The following is a 19,420-nucleotide window of genomic DNA, read 5'->3' on the forward strand; positions in this document are numbered from 1 at the left end:
CCCCCTCCACTGCACCTCCGCCCCAGATTGGTGCGCAGGGAGGGGTCACCTCGCCCTGATCACCACAGCCCTGGAGCCCCCCTTCCCCTGGCCACGGTTACGATGGCAACTGGGGTTATTGCCAACGCCGTTTGGGGGTTTGGGAACCGCTGCTAATTGGGTTCATGTGTGAGTCGCCCCCAGCCCAGCCCAGCGCCTCCCTAAACACGCCTACAGGCTCAGCTCCAACCCTTGACGACAAGCCTCCCTCACCTTAAGACCCACTTCCTCCGGTACCCCAGGTCCCAGGCCCGGGGGAGAGGGCTCAGGAGATGAGTTTCTCCGAGTAGGACAAGGCCTGACAGTCCTGAGACTATCTCCTCTGGAGATAGACTCCGGTTCAACTCGAGGTTTAACTTTGCTTTTGTCTTTGTGACTCTGAAGGCCTCCTCAGAGACCCTTCCTTGCTGAAGAGGGGGGAGCTAGCAGGACTTGGGGGTCTAGCCATTCAAGGAACCTAGACATCTCAAGTGCTCCTCTCTCTCTCCATCTCCTGTGGCATCCCTTCCTCTGTCTCCCCACCCCCCCACCCACCATCCTTCCCACTTTCACAGAACTGGACTCAGAGGACACCCCACCATGCTGCCGGCTGGCCCTGGGGGAGCCACCTCCCTATGGCGCTGCCCCCATTGGCATTCCCCGGCCTCCACCCCCTCGGCCTGGCATGCACTCGCCACCGCCGCGCCCAGCCCCCTCACCTGGCACCTGGGAAAGCCAGCCTGCCAGGTCGGTGAGGCTGGGGGGGCCAGGCGGAGGGTCTGCGGGGGCTGGAGCAGGCCGGGTTCTGGAGTGTCCCAGCATCCGCATCACCTCCATCTCTCCCACTCCCGATCCGCCTGCCCCGCTGGAGGACAACCCCGATGCCTGGGGGGACAGCTCCTCCAGAGATTACCCCCCTCCAGAAGGCTTTGGGGGCTACCGAGAGGCAGCGGGCCAGGGCGGCGGGCCCTTCTTCAGCCCAAGCCCGGGCAGCAGCAGCCTGTCCTCGTGGAGCTTCTTCTCAGATGCCTCAGACGAGGCAGCCCTGTATGCGGCCTGTGACGAGGTGGAGTCGGAGCTAAATGAGGCAGCCTCCCGCTTCGGCCTGGGCTCCCCGCTGCCCTCACCCCGGTCCTCGCCTAGGCCGTGGACCCCTGAAGATCCCTGGAACCTGTATGGTCCGAGCCCCGGAGGCCGGGGGCCTGAGGATGGCTGGCTATTCCTCAGCGCTCCTGGGCCCACCCCCGCCTCGCCCCGGCCTGCCTCTCCATGTGGCAAGAGGCGCTATTCCAGCTCGGGAACTCCATCTTCTGCCTCCCCAGCTCTGTCCCGCCGTGGCAGCCTGGGGGAAGAGGGGCCTGAGCCACCTCCACCACCCCCATTGCCTTTTGCCCGGGATCCTGGCTCCCCTGGTCCCTTTGACTATGCGGGGGCCCAACCCGCTGAGAGCATCCCCCAGAAGACCAGACGGACTTCCAGCGAGCAGGCAGTGGTCTCTCCTCGGTCTGAGGAGCCTTCTCCATGCAATGGGAAGTTGCCCTTAGGAGCGGAGGAGGCCGCGGCTCCTCCAGGGGGCTCCCGGAAGGAGGTGGCTAGCATGGACTACCTGGCGGTGCCGTCCCCACTGGCTTGGTCCAAGGCCCGGATTGGGGGACACAGTCCTATCTTCAGGTGAGGGTCGCCAGACACTCCAGTTAGGAGAGCAGGAGGGTCAAGGGATGGGTCTGAAGGAAGGTCGTAGTTTTGTGCCCTCTGCTTTCATAAGAGAATTTGCAACCTGCAGGGCAGATGCCACCTACTGTTTCAGGGACAATTAGAAAAAACACAGCCTCTGGGGACAGATGATTTGCAAAACAGCAATCTCTTGGTGGACCAGTTAGGAAAAGGGTCTACATTCTAGGAGGACCAGTTAGGTAAAGGCACCAACCAACCCACTGCAGTCGAGTTGATTCTGACTCATAATGACCCTACAGGACAGAGAACTGTCCCATAGGGTTTCCAAGGAGTGGCTGGTAGATTCAAACTGCCAACCTTCTGGATAGCAGCCAAACGCTTAACCACTGCGCGCTATCATATGTGAGAAGTGGAGCTTAATTCCTCTCCCCTTGAGTGTGGTCTGGACTGTGCCTTGCTTCTAACAAATAGAGTATGGAGAGGGAAAAACAAAAACTTTACAGTAGAAAAACCTGGCAAACACCACCTTAACCAAGTGATCAAGGTTAACATCACCAGTTAGTAATAAGTCAGAAATGTCAAATAATGAAATTGTCGATAACTGAGGAGTGAAATTTATATTAAAATAGGCAGTTCTCACAGCTCTTCTATCCCTTCCACCTACAATGAACCCCATTCATTTCAATAATCCTAAACTTTGAGATGTTAGGCTGAGCTAGCTCCATCCAGAAAAGTTTCCTGGGGAAAGAAACCTTAATGTCGGCTCCCCTGGGTTTCTCCTAGGGCAGATTTCTCAAGCTCTGTTCTATTGATATCTTGAATGGAATAATTCTTTATTATAGGGGACTGTCCTGGACATTGTAGTATGTTTAGTGGCATCCCTGGCCTCTATCCACTAGATACTGGTAGCACTCCCTTCCCCAGTTGCGATAATCAAAAATGTCTCCAGACATTGCCAAATATTACTAGGGGTGAGGGTGGTAAATCATCTGTTGAGATCCACTGCCCTAGGGTGCCTGGGAGCTCAATACAGGAAAAATTGTCTTATCTGTAACCCCCTGGCTCCCTGGAACTCTATCCAGCCCCAACTAGTGGAAAGGGAGCAGAACAGGCTCAGGTCCAGGCTCTGTCATTCATTGGCTTGCTTGGTTCCCTCCATTCCACTCTCTGGATCTTTATTTGTAAAACAAAGGTGTTAATCTCTGAGGTCTTTTCCAGTCTGAAGTGGAGCTTCATTAACTCCTTTTTCCCATCCAGGTTTGGGAGATTAGGGTGGATTTAGGGTTTCTCTGTATTCTCTGTATTTAGGTGAACCCCACCTCCAAACACAGCCTCAGGCCTGTTGCGTTCTCTGTAGCCTCATCTTAAGTGACCCTCTCTCCCCTAGCTTCTGGGCTTTTGGACTTCTTTATTTCTACTGTGACTCCCTCTTCCTTCCACACCCACACCCCTCTTCCCTCACGTCTGGGGAGCTGAGACCAAGGGCTGCCCTCACTGGGGTCTGAGGCTCCAGGTAATGAGTGCTCCTCTCTCCTACTCAGGACCTCTGCCCTACCCCCCCTGGACTGGCCTCTGCCCAGTCAGTATGAGCAGCTGGAACTGAGGATCGAGGTACAGCCTAGAGCCCACCACCGGGCCCACTATGAGACAGAGGGCAGCCGAGGAGCTGTCAAAGCTGCCCCTGGTGGTCACCCTGTGGTCAAGGTAAGGGGCAGAGGGCAGGCCTGATATCCTTTCTCCTCTAGCATCCCAGATCCCTGCAGCCAGGCTCCAGCTCTGCAGACCCATGGCACTGCCCTTTCCCACACTCTCTCTCAGCTCTGACCCTGCAAACAGCCTGGGGGAGGGGCTGGAGTTGAGGGAGGGGAGGAGGGATGCACTTCAAGGACCCGGATATACTTTCTACTGTACTGTCCTTCCACTCTAATACAACTCAACCCATGGGACACTAGCCTCGTGTCTACTCTGGAAAACAGTGGCCTGCCAGATGTGGGGGAGGGGTTAGGCTAAGGCCAGAGGTCACTGGGAATTAGGTTGTCCCTAAGTTGAATTGGGCCAGCCTCTCTTGGAAGCTCTTCTCTCTTCTTCCAGCCCAGTTTCGGCCTTATTCCAAGAATAACGCTGTGAACTCCAGGCCACGTTTTCTCCACAACTGGTACCCAGTTCCCCCAGGGAATCCCTTCCAGGATATCCTTTATCTTTCACCATCCCTATCCCCTGGTGGACTCAAAATCCAGGGATGGATGAAAGACGAATTAGTGGGGGATTTTAATTGAGTGGCCTCTGTCTCCCTCTGCCAGCTCCTAGGCTACAGTGAGAAGCCACTGACCCTACAGATGTTCATTGGTACTGCTGACGAAAGGAACCTACGGCCTCATGCTTTCTATCAGGTGCACCGAATCACCGGCAAGATGGTAGCCACGGCCAGCTATGAAGCTGTAGTCAGTGGTACCAAGGTGTTGGAGATGACCCTGCTCCCTGAGAACAATATGGCAGCCAAGTAAGTTCCCATTCAACTTCCCTTCGGTCAGCAGGCTTTAGGACCAGCTTTTTCCATTGGGCCTAGGCTAGGTCCACTTCCTCTTGCCAGAAGTGTAAGGCATCATCCCTAGAGCTGGTTTCAGGCCTTTTCACAATCAAGGAGAGGATTTTTGGGGCTGGGGGACACTCTGGAGAGGCCATCCCTGGGTTAGAAAATAGCTCCCATAGCTCTCTTGGAAGATCATTCAGGGCTTTAGAGACAGGATGGGAGCTTCCCTCTTTGGGTTGTTTCATTCTGGCTTCAACTAGGAGGGCTTGCCATCCATTTTTTGCCTTCAGCATTGATTGTGCTGGAATCCTGAAGCTTCGGAATTCAGACATTGAGCTGCGAAAGGGTGAGACAGACATCGGACGCAAGAACACTCGCGTGCGGCTGGTGTTCCGGGTGCACGTGCCCCAGGGCGGCGGGAAGGTCGTCTCAGTGCAGGCAGCATCGGCGCCCATCGAGTGCTGTGAGCAAAGAGGCCCTGTGCCATCTCTGTCTATTGTGACTCTCTGGTCTGTCTGCCCATCTGCTCTGCACAGTGTCCTGTGTAACCCTGTAGAGGACTCAACTGTCTAGCATGGCTAGCGTGGGGGAGGGGGTTGTGGTTTAGCCCCTGACACACAGACTTTCTGTCCCTGGGCTGGCCCAGAGTGACCCTGTACCCCATCTACCCCTGGGTGGCCCTGTGTACTTGTCTGGGTAACTCCCTGGCCTACCCTGCTCACCTCTCTGAGGCAGGAGTGGCCCCTTATATGGTCTGTGTGACCTAGGGCTTAGAATCAGTTCATTCTGGTTGAAACCCCTGCTGAGAATTTGCATTTCTAACAAGTTCCCAGGTGATGCTAGTGTTTCTGGTTAGGGACTAATTCTGAGAACTACCAGTAGAGCAGTGGTTCTCAAAATACAGTATGCCTAAGAATCAACTGGGAATCTTACTAAACTGTAGATTCTGATTCAGTATATCTGGGGTGGAAATGCAAATTCTCAACAGGGGTTTGAACCAGAATGAACTGATTTGAAGCCCTGGTATGACCTCACAGATACTGTTGATTTACTTGTCTGTCTGCCTTTGAGGAGGGCTACTCCAGAAGTCCTTGGATGTCCCCAGGGCTCTATGGCAGTTATTCCAAGGATGGGGAGGGGGCAGAGGAATCTCTCCCCTCAATATCCCACCCAGCAAGGCCTCTTCCCTGCACTGCTCTGCAGCCCAGCGTTCAGCCCAGGAGCTGCCCCAGGTGGAGGCCTATAGCCCCAGTGCCTGCTCCATGAGAGGAGGCGAGGAACTAGTGCTGACTGGCTCCAACTTCCTGCCAGACTCCAAGGTGGTGTTCATTGAGAGGGGCCCTGGTGAGTGCTCCCTGGGAAGCGGGGGGAGAGAAGAGAAGGGACGGGGAGTCAGGAAGAGCTTAGAACCAGCAGGTGGGAGATCCCTGGCACTGTCACTCAACTAGCTAGTTGAGCCTCATTTTCCTTATCTGTAAAAGCAGAAAGATAGACTGCCCTTCCTACAGTGCTGTCTGCTTCCCATGGGGAGGTGTGTGTGACAGCCATCTAAAACATTGAGAATGCTGAACAAATGTAAGAAATACACATTCTATTTATTAAAGAGGAGTCGGCTTTGAGATAATTTACCCCCATGTGGATAGGGTATATGAGAGGAAGGGCAGAGAGGCGGGTGTCCCGGCCAGTCCAGGTTTACTTTTATGTCTCCAATGGGCGGAGGAAGCGCAGCCCTACCCTACCCAGAGTTTCAAGTTCCTTCCTTGCCTTACAGCCCCACCCTGAGCCCCCTTCTCATCTGAACTATGGGCCTGGTAGCACAGAACATGTGCACAGCTGTGATTACAAGAGCCTGTAAGGTGTCCAGGATAGAGCTGCAGGGGTGGAGAAGGGGGAAGACAGAGGCCTCCACCTGCACCCACCTGAGGCCTTTGCCCTCCCTCCACCCTGCCCACCAAGGGCCAGAGCTGCTATACCTAAATTTAGCACCCTGGAACCATGTCAGAGCAGATTCAGAGGCTCTGGATCATGAGACTTGAGGATCCCATTGGCTTCCTTCAAGCTAAGAGCCTTACCTATCCTTGATCTTCTCCCCAGCACTATCAGGGGATGGATGTTTGGAGTTGAGTGGGAGAGTGTGAGAGTTACTTCTGCCACTTACTCTCTCTGGCTCTGGGCTGACCCTGCCATTGCCCTTGGTCTCAGTTTCAGTTTGCTGCTCTGTGGCCTCTTACATGATTTGTGTGGGACCACAGTATAGGGACAGTTTAAAACCCTACCTCTTCCATTTGGTTGAGTAAATGTGCAGTGGGCCCCTTTGTGTGCCAGCTCTTTTAGGGGCCTTCTGAATCTGGCTGTGGCTCCGGTAGGAGGAGAAATGGTAGGAGACTGGGTCAGGGGGCAGGGGGCAGGGTGCAGGGGCCCCAGAGTTGTGCTGGAGCTCTTTGTTCCACCTGCACAGATGGAAAGCTGCAATGGGAGGAGGAGGCCACGGTGAACCGGTTGCAGAGCAATGAGGTACCAGTGTCACTAGGGTGCCCGTGCTGGGGGGTGGGCTGTGGGGGAGGTCAGGGAATTCTGAACTGGATACCCTTGCCCATGGGAATGGACCCCAGAAGCTACATATTCTTTTCTGAGGGAGGCAGTCTGGCCACTCTGGAAGCAGGTTCATGTCTAGGGAATGACTTTTGACTCTTGGCAAATGGAAAAAGCCAGGAGGTGGAGTTAGTGTCCTTGGAAGGTCTGGGCTGATCCTAGATACCTGAGGGCTCCCTGCCTCATCCTCTGCTCTTCTTCAGGTGACGCTGACCCTGACTGTCCCTGAGTACAGCAACAAGAGGGTGTCCCGGCCAGTCCAGGTCTACTTTTATGTCTCTAATGGGAGGAGGAAGCGCAGCCCTACCCAGAGTTTCAAGTTCCTTCCTGGTGCGCTCTAGAGTAGCCCATGTTGGGGGATATGGGGAGCTAAGGCAGGGGCAGAGGGAAGCAGTGACCCCATTTTGGGGGACAAGGGGTAGATGAAATCTGGGCATGGAAAGGTCAGGTTGTTGGAAGGTGTGCAGTAGGGACACAGCCAGACCTCTCACCAGCATGTCTTTCTGCTTCCCCATCTACCCAGTGATCTTCAAGGAGGAGCCCCTTCCAGACTCATCTTTCCGGGGCTTCCCTTCACCAGGCCCCCTCTTTGGCACCGACATGGACTTCTCACCACCCAGGCCCCTCTACCCCTCCTATCCCCATGAAGACCCTGCTTATGAAACTCCTTACCTATCAGAAGGCTTCAGCTATGGCACACCCCCTCTGTACCCCCAGACGGGGCCCCCACCATCCTACAGACCTGGCCTGCGGATGTTCCCTGACACTGGTGGTACCACAGGTTGTGCCCGGCCACCTCCAGTCTCCTTCCTTCCCCGTCCTTTCCCTAGTGACCCCTATGGAGGACGGGGCTCCCCTTTTCCCCTGGGGCTGCCATTCCCTCCACCAGCCCCTTTTCGGTCCCCGCTGCCTTCTTCCCCATCTCTTGAAGGTCCCTTCCCTCCTCAGGGTGGTGTTCATTCCCCGCCTGCTGAGGGGTACAATGAGGTAGGGCCAGGCTATGGCCCTGGGGAGGGGGCTCCGGAGCAGGAGAAGTCCAAGAGTGGCTACAGCAGCGGCTTCCGAGACAGTGTCCCTATCCAGGGTATCACGCTGGAGGAAGGTGGGTGTGAGACTGGGGTCTATGAGTGTGAGTGTGTGAGAGATTGCTCTGCATGTTTGCTGAGGGGACCTCTTCTGGGTGGGCTGGAGCTTGGCTTCCCAGCGGTTGGGCATTCTTGGTTTCTCAGGGCCAGTTGGAGGGTCCCACGAGGCAAGTTCTTGGTGCTCATGGCCACCTGAATCCAGTTAACTTAATTCCGAAGGGTACATGGAGTGCATGCCCTGACCCTTCTCCTGCCTCTTCCTTCTGCCCAAATTACAAAATCTTAGGGCTAGAATTACTTTCAAGATCATTTAATCCCGCTCCCTCAATTTGCAGCTTCAGTCACAGAGCTTCAGAGAGGGGCAGGGGCTTGCAGTCAAGCATGTTTTCCCTTGTCTCAACTCTCCCCCAAACGTGGGGACTGTGGTCAGGATTGGTGACTAGAAGCCTTTCTATTTTGTCTCTCCTTCTCCCACCTCTGCTCTGCTGACACCGATTGCCCTGATACTGCAGGCCAAGCCAGGAGGAAAGGCATGGGGTTGGGTCTGGGAGCGCATGTGGATAGAGCTGGGCAAGATCTGATTGGGAGCAGGTGTCAAGAGCTCCCAGGGAAACATAAGACCCAGTGGAAAAGAAGGCAGTAGAGGAGGAGCCTGGAGGCATCCTAGACTGGGACGTGCCTAGAATGGATGGCGGGGAGGGAAGTCCTGGAAAATGAGGGGGCCCACCCCTAGCCCAGTCTTTCAACTACCCCTCCTTTACAGTGAGTGAGATCATTGGCCGAGACCTGAGTGGCTTCCCTGCACATCCTGGAGAAGAGCCTCCTGCGTGAACCATCATCTGGCAACCCTAGCCCCCTGGCCCCAGCCCTGCCCACTTCCCCTTCTTCCTAGGGTGGTGGTTCCAGGAGCTTCGGGCCAACTCTAGTTCCACTTTCCCCAGCTTTTGTCACCTTTCCTATAACTATTCTTCCCCTGCCCCAGCCGAGGTGTGGCCCTCAGGCCTGGTGCTGCCTTGGAGGGGTAGGGGAGGGAAAGTGTGGAGGAATAGGATGGGGGAGGAGACTGAGACTGGGCACTCCAGGACTGTCTGGAGTGAAAGGCTGTGTCTAGATTGTGTACAGGCCATGGTGCTGGGAGAGTAATAAACTGTTCACTGATTAGTGCCTTAGGCTCCAGAACTCTTTGGAGAGAGGGGTGGGGCAGGTTAGTCTAGCCGTGTGGAGGCTGAGAGGCTGGATAGAGAAGGGGTGTGGTTGGGAACACAGCACCCCAAAGAGCTTCTTGGTGCAAGGAGGCTGGGGAGGGTGTGAATGGCCTCAGAGGCTTCCTGCCTAAGGCTAGGGGGCCTGATGCCCCTTAAGGGAAACTGGGGGCCAGGCCTTGAGTAAGGTCTCTGTCCTCTCCTCCCTGGGAATTCAGATTCTTTTCAGAGCTTTGGGATGGAGTCTGTGTTTTCCCAAGTTCCTTTCTCTCCTCACCACCCAGACGATTCTGATTCATAGCCAAGGCCAGGAAACTTTGGTCTTGTCACTCTCTCATTTATAGGGAGATATATGAGGCTCAGAGAGGGAAAGGACTGGCCCAAGGTCACACAGCTAATGAATAGCAGATTTAACACCAAACTCCTGGGCTTCTACCCCTAGCCCACCTTCAGGCACCCTGGCCCAGAAGGCTTGGACTCCTGAGGCTCATCTCCCTGGAGTGTGTGCGTGAGGGGGTCGGGTGAAACTGTAGGGTTCTATTTACACTTTCCATTCACCCACTCTTGGGGATGGTGAAGATAGGTCTATGCTTCAGCAGTAGACTCCAGGAAGCCAAGCAGCCTCCTCAGCAGCTCAACTGCCACCTGCCCTGGGGCCCAGGGCATTCTAGGAGCTCCTGACCGATCCTGCAGACATACCCACGCTGGCCTCCTAAGTAGCTGGTGCATCCGTCACCACTGCCAGGCTTGGTCTGGAAACCCATTTTGTCCTCCATCTTGACAGCCTGTGGGGCCAAGTCCCAGTAGGTTGTGGAAAGTCAGACCTTACCTGCCCTTCTCATGGGGAGCTTGGCACACAGTAGGCACTGACAGCTACTAGCTTGAAGTGGGCTGAGCTCAGCTGCAGGGGGCTGTACCCAAAGAATGTTCATGGAATTAGTACTTGGGAAACTTGGCTCACCTCAAGGCTGGTGGGGCTTCTCTGCCCAGTGGGTCCAGACAGGCCTGGCAAGCACCCATGAGTTCAGAGGTTGGTGTGACCAAAGCTGGCTCTGGATTGGAGGACAAGAGAACCAGGGCAACCACCCTGGTAAGCTGTTGCTTTCTAATAAATTTCCTTTATCTTCCTGAACACAAACTACTGCGGACCAAATTGATATCAAGGGAGCAGCTTCCTGGGCCTTGACTGCTTTGCAAAGCAGTCAAAACCTTCCTCTCTCCCTCTTTAGAGCCATTACAGTGTAATCTCCAGGTCGAAAGGGATGCTGGGGCTCGTCTGTCACTCTCAGCATACTTCAGCTCCCCTTCTAAGATCCCTGATAGGGAGCGGGTCAGCCTCTGCATGAACGCAGAGCTATAGTGATGAGGATTCACTGCTTCCCAAGGCAGACCATTTTGTCTTCTGCCAGAGAACTGCTTTTCATTGTCAGATTTATTGAGCAGCTACTAAGTGCCAGCCAATGGGCCCTAGAGGACTTCTTAGATCATGGGGCAACAGATAAGTAAACAGTGAATTGCAATTCAACAATTTAATTCGGTAAGTATTTATTGTACAGACAGTGTCAGGCCTTTGGGGGCAGTGGACAGTTGTAATACAGGGTGCAGAGGGAGCAGAGGACAGGGGCAATCCCATCCATCTGTAGGGAGTTAGTGGGACCTCCAGGAGTGACTGCTCAACTGAGACCTGAAGAATGACTGGGCATTGACCAGGCTATGAGTAGGAGAAGGGCAGACCAGGCAGAAAGATCAGGGTGGGCAAAGTCTTGGAGAAGAAAGACAAATAAGAAAGGCTGACAGATCTCAAGGGCTTAGCATGCTTGGAAAACTAAGAGTGGTTCAGTATGGGAAGGCAAGGGGGGCAGGTGAAGTCTGGAAGTGAGGAGTGGTGAAGAGAGGCTGGAGAGAAAAGCACGAGCTGGATTATGAAGGGCCTGGTAAGCCATACCAGGGAATTGAGAGTTATCCTGGGGGTGGCGGGATCTTTTCCACTAGACCACAGGCCTTAAGCTGGGAATTATGCAGTGGATAGTCCTTCCTCACGTTGAGCCCTCATCTACTTCCTTGTGACTGCCCTGCCTAGGGCTTGTTCTGCCCTCTGGCCCATACCATACAAGCCCACCTCCTTTTCCAGTGGAATACTGATGTGGGTCGGCCTCCTGGGGCCCTTGTGCAAGTTGTCAGTCTGGAACTTCCAAAGTCATTGTCTCTTAGGCCTCTACAGATACCCAGCTCCCTGGGGCTATAGGTAGGAGACAGAAAAGAAAGCAGCTGGGTCTTCAGATGGTGCCAGAAAAAGGCCTTCTTGGCCAGGGTTTCTCAAAGTGTGGTCTAAGGATTACTGGCATCTGAATCACTAGGGTGTTTTGTTTTGTTTAAATGTAGATTCCTAGGCAACCCCTGACCTACTCAATCATATTCTCTGGGGGCAGGGCCTAGGTATCTGCATTTTAAAGAATACCTCAGTTGATTCTTCAGCACTGGAAAGCTTGAGAACTAGTGTCACCTGCCAGTTAAACGTCACTCCTTCCCACTGCAAACTCTAAAATAGTTTCCTGTGCCCTTGTTGCAAGCCTTGTGTGGGCAGCCTTGGGTGGAGGGTCACCTGGAAGAACTGGGGGAAAGGCAAGGGATACACATTGCTGACAGCAATTCATCTTTGCCCTGCCCCAGATCTGTTTTGCTGCTTATGTAATCTGAGAATGGTCTCAGTGGCAGCCTGGAGCCCAGTTGCAGGAACAGCTGCAAAAGGCCTGGGAAGGGGCACATTGGGTAGTCTTCCAGTTGTGTGGTAGGATTTGCTTGGAGCTGGTTCTGCTAATGCCTTGGAAACCACTACTGTTCTTTCTAAGTCATGGTAGAGAACAAGGCTGCAGAGAAGTGGACATCTTGTGTACTTCCCGGAAATTTCAACTGCGGGAAGTACACAGGGGTTTGGCTGTTTTTTTTGGGAGCTGGTTTTAGTTGTCTTAGTGTCTGACTGTTCACTAAGTCAGCTCCCCATAAAGTTCTCCAGGGCTGCTGCTTCTGCCTAGTGCTGAGCTAGGCATTATGTACTTGGTCATTGTACTGGGGCCTTGCCCTGGAGGAGATGAGAATCCAGTCACTAGTGGGAGAGACCTTCGTGTGTGAAGATCAGTGTGACATGGTTTGATTGGAACTGTCTGAGAAGCAGAAATGATACATTGCTATGGAAACACCAGAACAGAGTCCAGGGGAAGAGTCAAAGAACATTTCATAAAGACAGGTGATTATGAACAAGGTCTTAAGAAGGAGTGAGAGTTTTCTGGGTAAACAAGACAGGGAAGAGAGAGGGGGTCATATCTGGGGGTTAAAGTATACGAGGTCAAGAACAGAGAAGTGGGCAGAAACCACACTTTGGATGCTTTAATAGGCCCTGCTAAGGAGTATAGCATGTGTCCTGTGAATAATGAGGAGTCATTCACTCTTTTGGTCAGAGGATCTAGTGTGTGTGTATGTATGTGTATGTGTATGTATGATATTTAAGATTTAGAAGCTGTGTGGAGACCAGAGAGGAGTTGTAGAGTAGTATGGGCTCTACTTATTGTTTAACTTAGCTAATAGGATGTGCTAAGGCAGGACTCAGAGAACAGTGGGAAAAGAATGGGGTTCAGCCATCAAGTATCTGAGTAATCTTTAACAAGACCTTCATCAGACCTAACTAGGCCCTAGCTGCCTCATCTGTAAATGTTAATTTAGCTCCTACTACGTGCCAGGCTCTGTGATAGACACTGGGGACAGAGAAGTGAATGAGACAAACATGATTCCTTTCTTCATGGAACTTAAAGTTTAGTGGAGGACAGAGACAAATAAATGGGCAATTATAGAACGATGTGTAATGGTGGGGGAAGACCTGGGGCTTTGGGACTTCAGAGAAAAGACATGTAACCCAGTCTTTCCCGCTGCTTGTGTACCTATTGTAGTAATGGTGGACTACTATGTTTTGAGATAATCTATTGGGTCCATCCTTTATGGGGGGAACAAGATGTTATTTGAAATGAATTGATGTTTGCAGTGTCCATTATCCTGGGGTGAAGAACATCTGGGATAAGGAAGTGTGGACTTGTTACTCGGGCCTTGGGTAGAGGTTAGGAGGAGCATCTCTCCAAGCTTCTCTCTCGTGGGCCTGAACCCTGAGGTTCAGCTGCCATGTCATGAGTTAAGCCTGAGTGTGTCCAAGCATCTTCTGCCACAGTGGATCAGAATCCTGGCAGAGGAGGAAGCCAGGAGCCAAAGTTGGACAAGATGGTAGCACCATGACTGGGTGGCACTCCATTTTTACGGTCCTCTGAGTAACTCTTTTTGGCCCTTCCTGAACTTCTTACAAAGTTTTGTCAATCAGCCAGGTCTCAGCTATGCTTTGGAAAGTTAAGTAAAGGTGCTCATGTTTGGGCCAAAGTGACAAAGGAGGAAGCAGCATCCTCTGATGCCAGTTTGATGGATACAGCCAGGATCACCGGAATTCTCAAGGGAAAGGGGACGTTTGAAGGAGGGAAGAGTAGGACTTTTAAGGTTAACTCCCTCACTCCTCAGAGACGCTTCTTCTCCTTCTGTTCTTAGACAATCTTGGTGTTATTTTATTTAGGATACTTGGAGATTGCAGGTTTACTTATAGCCACATTTCCAAACTGGAAAGAATTAACAAGATGAAAAAGGGGTAAGCCAATGAATGGGAATGGGAATTCTCAATAAGCAATAATATATTAAACTCTGAAGTCCTCCAGTAGGTAAATTCCTCTAACCATATTTAACCCAGTGTTTCCCAAACTTATTTAACCACAGAACTCTTTTTCTGTAGGAGAATACTGTATTAGTTTTCTACTGCTGTGTAACGTATTACCCCAAAACTTGGTGACTTTCACAGTTTCTGGGAGTTAGGAATTTTGGGAAAGCTTGGCAGAATGGTTTTGGTTTGGAGTCTTTCATGAGATTGCCATCTTCTGAAGGCTTGACTGGAACTGGAGGGTCCATTTTCAAGGTGGCTTATTCACATGGCTGGCAAGTTAGCACTGGTTGTTGGTGAGAGGTCTCAGTTCTCATGGGATTCTCCACAGGGCTGCTTGAGTGTCCTTATGACATGGCAGCTAGCTTTCCCTAGAATGAACAATCCAAGAAGCCAAGGTAGAAGCTTTATAACCTTGCCTTGAGAGTCATACACCGTCATCTCCATCATACTCTGTTGGGCACACAGACCTGTCCTGATTGAATGCGAGAATGACAGTGGGTGAAGATCACGTGGGGTCATCTCAGAGTCTGGGTACCACAAATACTAACATTCATTCATTTATTGATTGATTCATTCATTTAGCAAACATGTACTAAGTGCCTACTACATGACAGGTACTGTTTTAGACACTGAGGATGCAACAATGAACACAATGGATAGATTCCTGTCTTCATGAAGCTTGCATACTGTGACACCTCACTCAATATCTCCTTGAGACAATTTGGGAAATGCTGCTTCTCAGGGATATAGAAGAGTTAGTGAGAAGTGTGAATATAGAATGATAAATGCCAGGATACAGGAAACTCACAATACCATGGGAGCAGGGCTCCTGATGTAAGCTTGGGAGTTGGTCAAGAATGGCTTCCTGGTAGAAGCGACATATGGAATTAGCCAAGCAAAGGAAGAGTGGGTAGGAGTAAATAAATATTTCAGGCAGACAGAATAGCAGGTACAATGAATGCCCCAAGGCTTGATATATAGTGAAAACTGTTAGAGCCGGAACTTGACGGGACTGCCTTGTTTTTCCAGGTCTCATAAGTTTTCCACCTTTGAGGGGGTGCAGACTTACCACTTTCCTATCACTATTAGTGGAAAATATTTAAGTTTTCCTTCTCTGACAGCTTTCCACCTTATACAGTTTCTGGCTTTTGCAGGTTTTACTGTAGTTGGGGAACAGAAAGAGGTTAAGTATGATGAGGCCAGGTTTGGCAACTGGCTGTGGGAGGTGAGGGAGAGAGAAGGGTCAATGATGGTGCTCAAGTTTCTGGTTTAGGTAAATTGTGTGTGGGAGGAGGGTGGCAGTGTCAGTCACAGAGATAGTATGGAAGGAGAGAGCGAGGGGTGGGAAGAGGAGTAAAAGAGTTTGGGTTGGTTATAAGTTTTGTTCACACTGCGAACAATGCCTGCAGGATTGCCAAGAACAGATGCCCAGAAGACCATGGATTTAAGAAGGGGAAGCTTAGGAGAGATCTGCAGCCATCACAGACAGAGAGAGGGCAGTTGAGCCATCAGAGTACATGAGACTACCCAGAATGTGTGTTCTGGAGAATGAGGAGAGGGCTAAGGTCACCACCATAAAGAACAGATATATTTAAGGGATGACCAGAGAAGGAAGATGCTACAAAAGATCTAGAGAGGGAGGAAGAAAACCAGGGAGTGTGGGTTGCGGGAGATGAGGGAAAGAGCGTTTCAGGAAAGAGCGTTTCAGGAAAGAGGGGGCAGTCAACAACAGAAAATGCTTCTGACAAGTTTAGTAAGATAAAGACTGCTAGGGTTAGGGCTAGCTAGTCACTGAAACCTTAGTAAGACTTGTCTGGTGGCAGGCAAGGATAGAGTCTAATAAGTATCTGGGAGATGAGGAAGTGGAGACTCCCAAAGAGAAAACTTTTAAGGAATTCAGTTCTTGGTAACATTCTCAATGTCCAGTTATAGGCGAATGGTTAAATAAGTATGGTTCATCAATATGAGGGAATATTAAAATGATGATGTAATCTGAAGAACAAATGACCTAGTTTTTTCCCCAAGACACCGAGAGAGAAAGAGAGAAGGGGTGGGGGAGGAGAAACCTATAGATTAAAAGAGACTTAGTTTGGCAGTTTCTTAGAAACATAGGCTTACCATGCAATACCTCCAGCAGGTCTATCCTTAGCTATTTACCCTAGTGAATTGAAAACTTATATTCACACAAAAAACTGTTCATGAATGTTTATAACAGCTTTATTCATAATCATCCACCAACTGGAAACAATCAAGATGTTCTTCACCCAGTGAATAGATAAACAAACGGTGGTACATCCATATAGTGGGATACTACTCAGCAGTAAAGATGAATGAACAATTGACTCACACAATAAAATGGGCAACTATTAAATGCTTTTTTTCAGAATGAAAGAAGTCAGACTCAAATGGCTACATTTTATATGATTCTATTTACATGAAATTCTGGAAAATGCAAAATTATAGGAATAGTAAATGCATCAGTAGTTGCCAGGGGGAGTGTTTGACTATGAAGGGACAACACAGGAAATTTTAGGGTGATGGAACTGTTCTGTATGGTAGTAAGGTAGTGGATACATGACTCTATGCAATTGTCAATATCCATAACTGTATACAAATAAAAAAATCATTTGACCCCAGGATGGAACGAGGAATGTAACTTATGCATCTAACTGTATTACAGATATATATGAAAAAGGTGTGTGTGGGAAAAAGGAGCTGAGGTAAGTAACTTTGGGGGAAAATAGTATTTTGATTGGATACTGTGTAGTTAAAGACAAAAAGAACAGTACATACACACTATAGTTGGCAAATTTGTTACAGGTTAGCAATTCTGGAACTACTTTATATGTATACTTGTTGTTGTTGTTAGCCAGCCTCTAGTGGGCCCCTGACTCATGGGGACCCCATGTACAATGGAATTGAACCGTTGTGATCCATAGAGTTTTCATTGGCTGATTTTTGGAAGTAGATCACCAGGTCTTTCTTCCTAGTCTATCTTAGTCTGGAAGCAGATCAACAGGCCTTTCTTCCTAGTCTGTCTTAGTCTGGAAGCTCAGCTAAAACCTGCTCAGCGTCATAGTAACATGCAAGCCTCCACTGACGGATGAGTGGTGGCTGTGCTTGAAGTGCATTAGCTAGGAATAGAGGTTAGCTAGGAAGCAGATTCTCACTGTTAGAGAAAGGGGGGGGGTGGTGGTTGGGATTGTGGTGGTGGAGGGAAGACTAGAATGAACCCTGTAGTGCATATATCTATATCTATATCTATATCTATATATCTCCAGGATCCCTGGTAGTGCAGTGGTTAAGCGCTTGGCTGCTAACAGAAAAGTCAGTGGTTTGAACTCACCACCTGCTCCCTGGGATAAAGATGTGGCAATCTGCTTCCGTAAAGGTTACAGCCTTGGAAATCCTATGGGGCAGTTCTACTCTGTTCTATAGGATCATTATGAGTCTGAATCGATTCAATGGCAATGGGTTTGTTTAGATAGACAGATAGTTACAAATACATATAAATATCTATAGATCCATATGCATGTGAAAGCTGGACAATGAATAAGGAAGACCGAAGAAGAATTGACACCTTCGAATTATTGTGTTGGTGAAGAACATTGCATATACCATGAACTGCCAGAAGAACAAACAAGTCTGTCTTGGAAGAAGTACAGCCAGAATGTTCCTTGGAAGCAAGGATGGCAAGACTTTGCCTTACGTACTTTGGACATGTTATCAGAAAGAGAAGGACATCATGCTTGAGAAAGTGGAGGGTCAGTGAAAAAGACGAAGACCCTCAGTAAGATGGATTCACACAGTGGCTGCAACAATGGGCTAAAACATAGCAAGGATTGTGAGGGTGGCGCAGATATGGGAAGTATTTCTTTCCGTTGATCATAGGGTCGCTATGAGTCAGAACCCACTGGACGGCACCTAACAACAACAACATAGATCCATATATATAAATAATCTATAGATATCTATATAATATATACATAGAAAGAGAAATACACACACACATATATGGTAGTATGCATACATATATTTGCTAGTTTGTCTGCTGAGGGGGCCTAAAATCAATGACACCCCATTAGCTATGAGCACCCTTAGATCTTAATTTCTAATACCCTTCAACAATAGAAGGAATCAGAGCTCCTTGGAGAAATGGCTCATTTTAGGGATGGGGCAGGGAAAATAAAAGGTGATTTTGGAGAATCTTGTAGTGCCAGGAAGTAAGGAAGTGCTTAAAAAGAAAGCGGGGGTGGGGGGGGGGCATGTCAAAAGGACATAGGAACCAATCTAAAAGTGCGCCTAATGGCCAAAGCTGGAACAATTTGAGTAACAGTAAATAAAGATAAAGGACCCCTGGCTGCACAATGGTTAAGTTCTTGGCTGCAGTTAACGTACAAAAGGTTGGCAGTTTGAACTCACCCAGCGGCTCTGCAGGAGAAAGACCTGCCAAGAAAACCGGACGGGGCAGTGGGTTGAAAGGCTATGGGTTGAAAGTTGACTTGATGGCTCTTAACAACAACAACAAATCAAGGTAGTATTGAGTTATGATCCAAAGAATAAAATAAATGAGTTCATTGATAAAAATAAATGTCGTAGTCATCTAGTGCTGCTATAACAGAAATACCACAGGTAGATGGCTTTAACAAATTTATTCTCACAGTCTAGTAGGCTAGAAGTCTGAATTCAGGGTGCCAGGTCCAGGGAAAGACTTTTTGGCTCTGGAGGAAGATCCTTGTCATCAATCTTCACCTGCTCTAGGAGCTTCTCAGTGCAGGGACCCTGGGTCCAAAGGATGCACTCCTCTCCTGGTTCATTCTTGGCAGTAGGGGGTCCTCCTATCTTTCTGCTTGCTTCTCTCTTCTATATCTCAAAAGAGATTGACTCAAGACACAAACTAATCTTGTAGATTGAGTCCTACCTCATTAACATCAGAGAGGTAGGATTTACAACACATAGGAAAATCACATCAGATGACAAAATGATGGACAATCACACAGTACTGGGTATCATAGGCTAGCCAGCTGGCACACATTTTTAGGTGGAACACAATTCAATCCATAACACTAACTAAATGGGAAAAAAAAGGACAAATTTTCCTTACAGAAGAATTTCAATTAATAAATGTAAAGGGGTGATGGAAATAGAAAATCACCATTAGAACACCACAGTAATAATCGCTACAGGTAAGATAGATTAATGCATGCTAAAATCAGTTGGTAAAACTTTAAGGACAACATGACCCCAAGACCAGAAGAACTAGATGGAGCCTGGCTACCACTACTGACAGCTCTGACTGGGATCACAACAGAGGGTCCCGGACAGAATGGGAAAAAAAATGTAGAACAAAAAATCAAATTCACAAAAAAAGACTAGACTTATTGGTTTGACAGAGACTGGAGGAACCCCTCGGACTATGGCCCCAAGACACCCTTCTGACCTGGAACTGAAGCTACTCCTAGAGACCACCTTTCAGCCAAACCATAGACAGGCCCAAAAAATAAACAATAACACCTGAGAGGAACGTGTTCCTTAGAACAATCAATTATATGGGATCCAAAGGACAACATTTATC

General features: G+C 49.7%; 1 protein-coding gene across 7 annotated transcripts in view; it reads left to right on the forward strand.

The window, feature by feature from the left end:
* Positions 1 to 8,926, forward strand: part of NFATC4 (nuclear factor of activated T cells 4) — a 10,745-nt gene extending 1,819 nt beyond the window's left edge. For 3 of the 7 annotated variants that reach the window (XM_004390536.1, XM_004390535.1, XM_004390532.1), the window contains 9 exons: positions 594 to 1,689; positions 3,234 to 3,396; positions 3,993 to 4,192; positions 4,513 to 4,685; positions 5,426 to 5,566; positions 6,681 to 6,736; positions 7,018 to 7,144; positions 7,338 to 7,595; positions 8,663 to 8,926. In XM_004390536.1, the coding sequence (XP_004390593.1) occupies positions 594 to 1,689; positions 3,234 to 3,396; positions 3,993 to 4,192; positions 4,513 to 4,685; positions 5,426 to 5,566; positions 6,681 to 6,736; positions 7,018 to 7,144; positions 7,338 to 7,595; positions 8,663 to 8,730 (2,282 nt within the window). In that variant the 3' untranslated portion in view covers positions 8,731 to 8,926. Of the gene's footprint in view, positions 1 to 93; positions 169 to 593; positions 1,690 to 3,233; positions 3,397 to 3,992; positions 4,193 to 4,512; positions 4,686 to 5,425; positions 5,567 to 6,680; positions 6,737 to 7,017; positions 7,145 to 7,337; positions 7,917 to 8,662 lie in introns of those variants that run through there. The other 4 variants (XM_004390534.2, XM_004390533.2, XM_004390531.3 and 1 more) reach the window with 3 other exon arrangements.
* The last annotated feature ends 10,494 nt before the right edge of the window (positions 8,927 to 19,420 follow it).

Source organism: Trichechus manatus, unplaced genomic scaffold, assembly GCF_000243295.1.
Source record: "Trichechus manatus latirostris isolate Lorelei unplaced genomic scaffold, TriManLat1.0 scaffold00305, whole genome shotgun sequence".
NCBI lineage: Eukaryota > Metazoa > Chordata > Mammalia > Sirenia > Trichechidae > Trichechus > Trichechus manatus.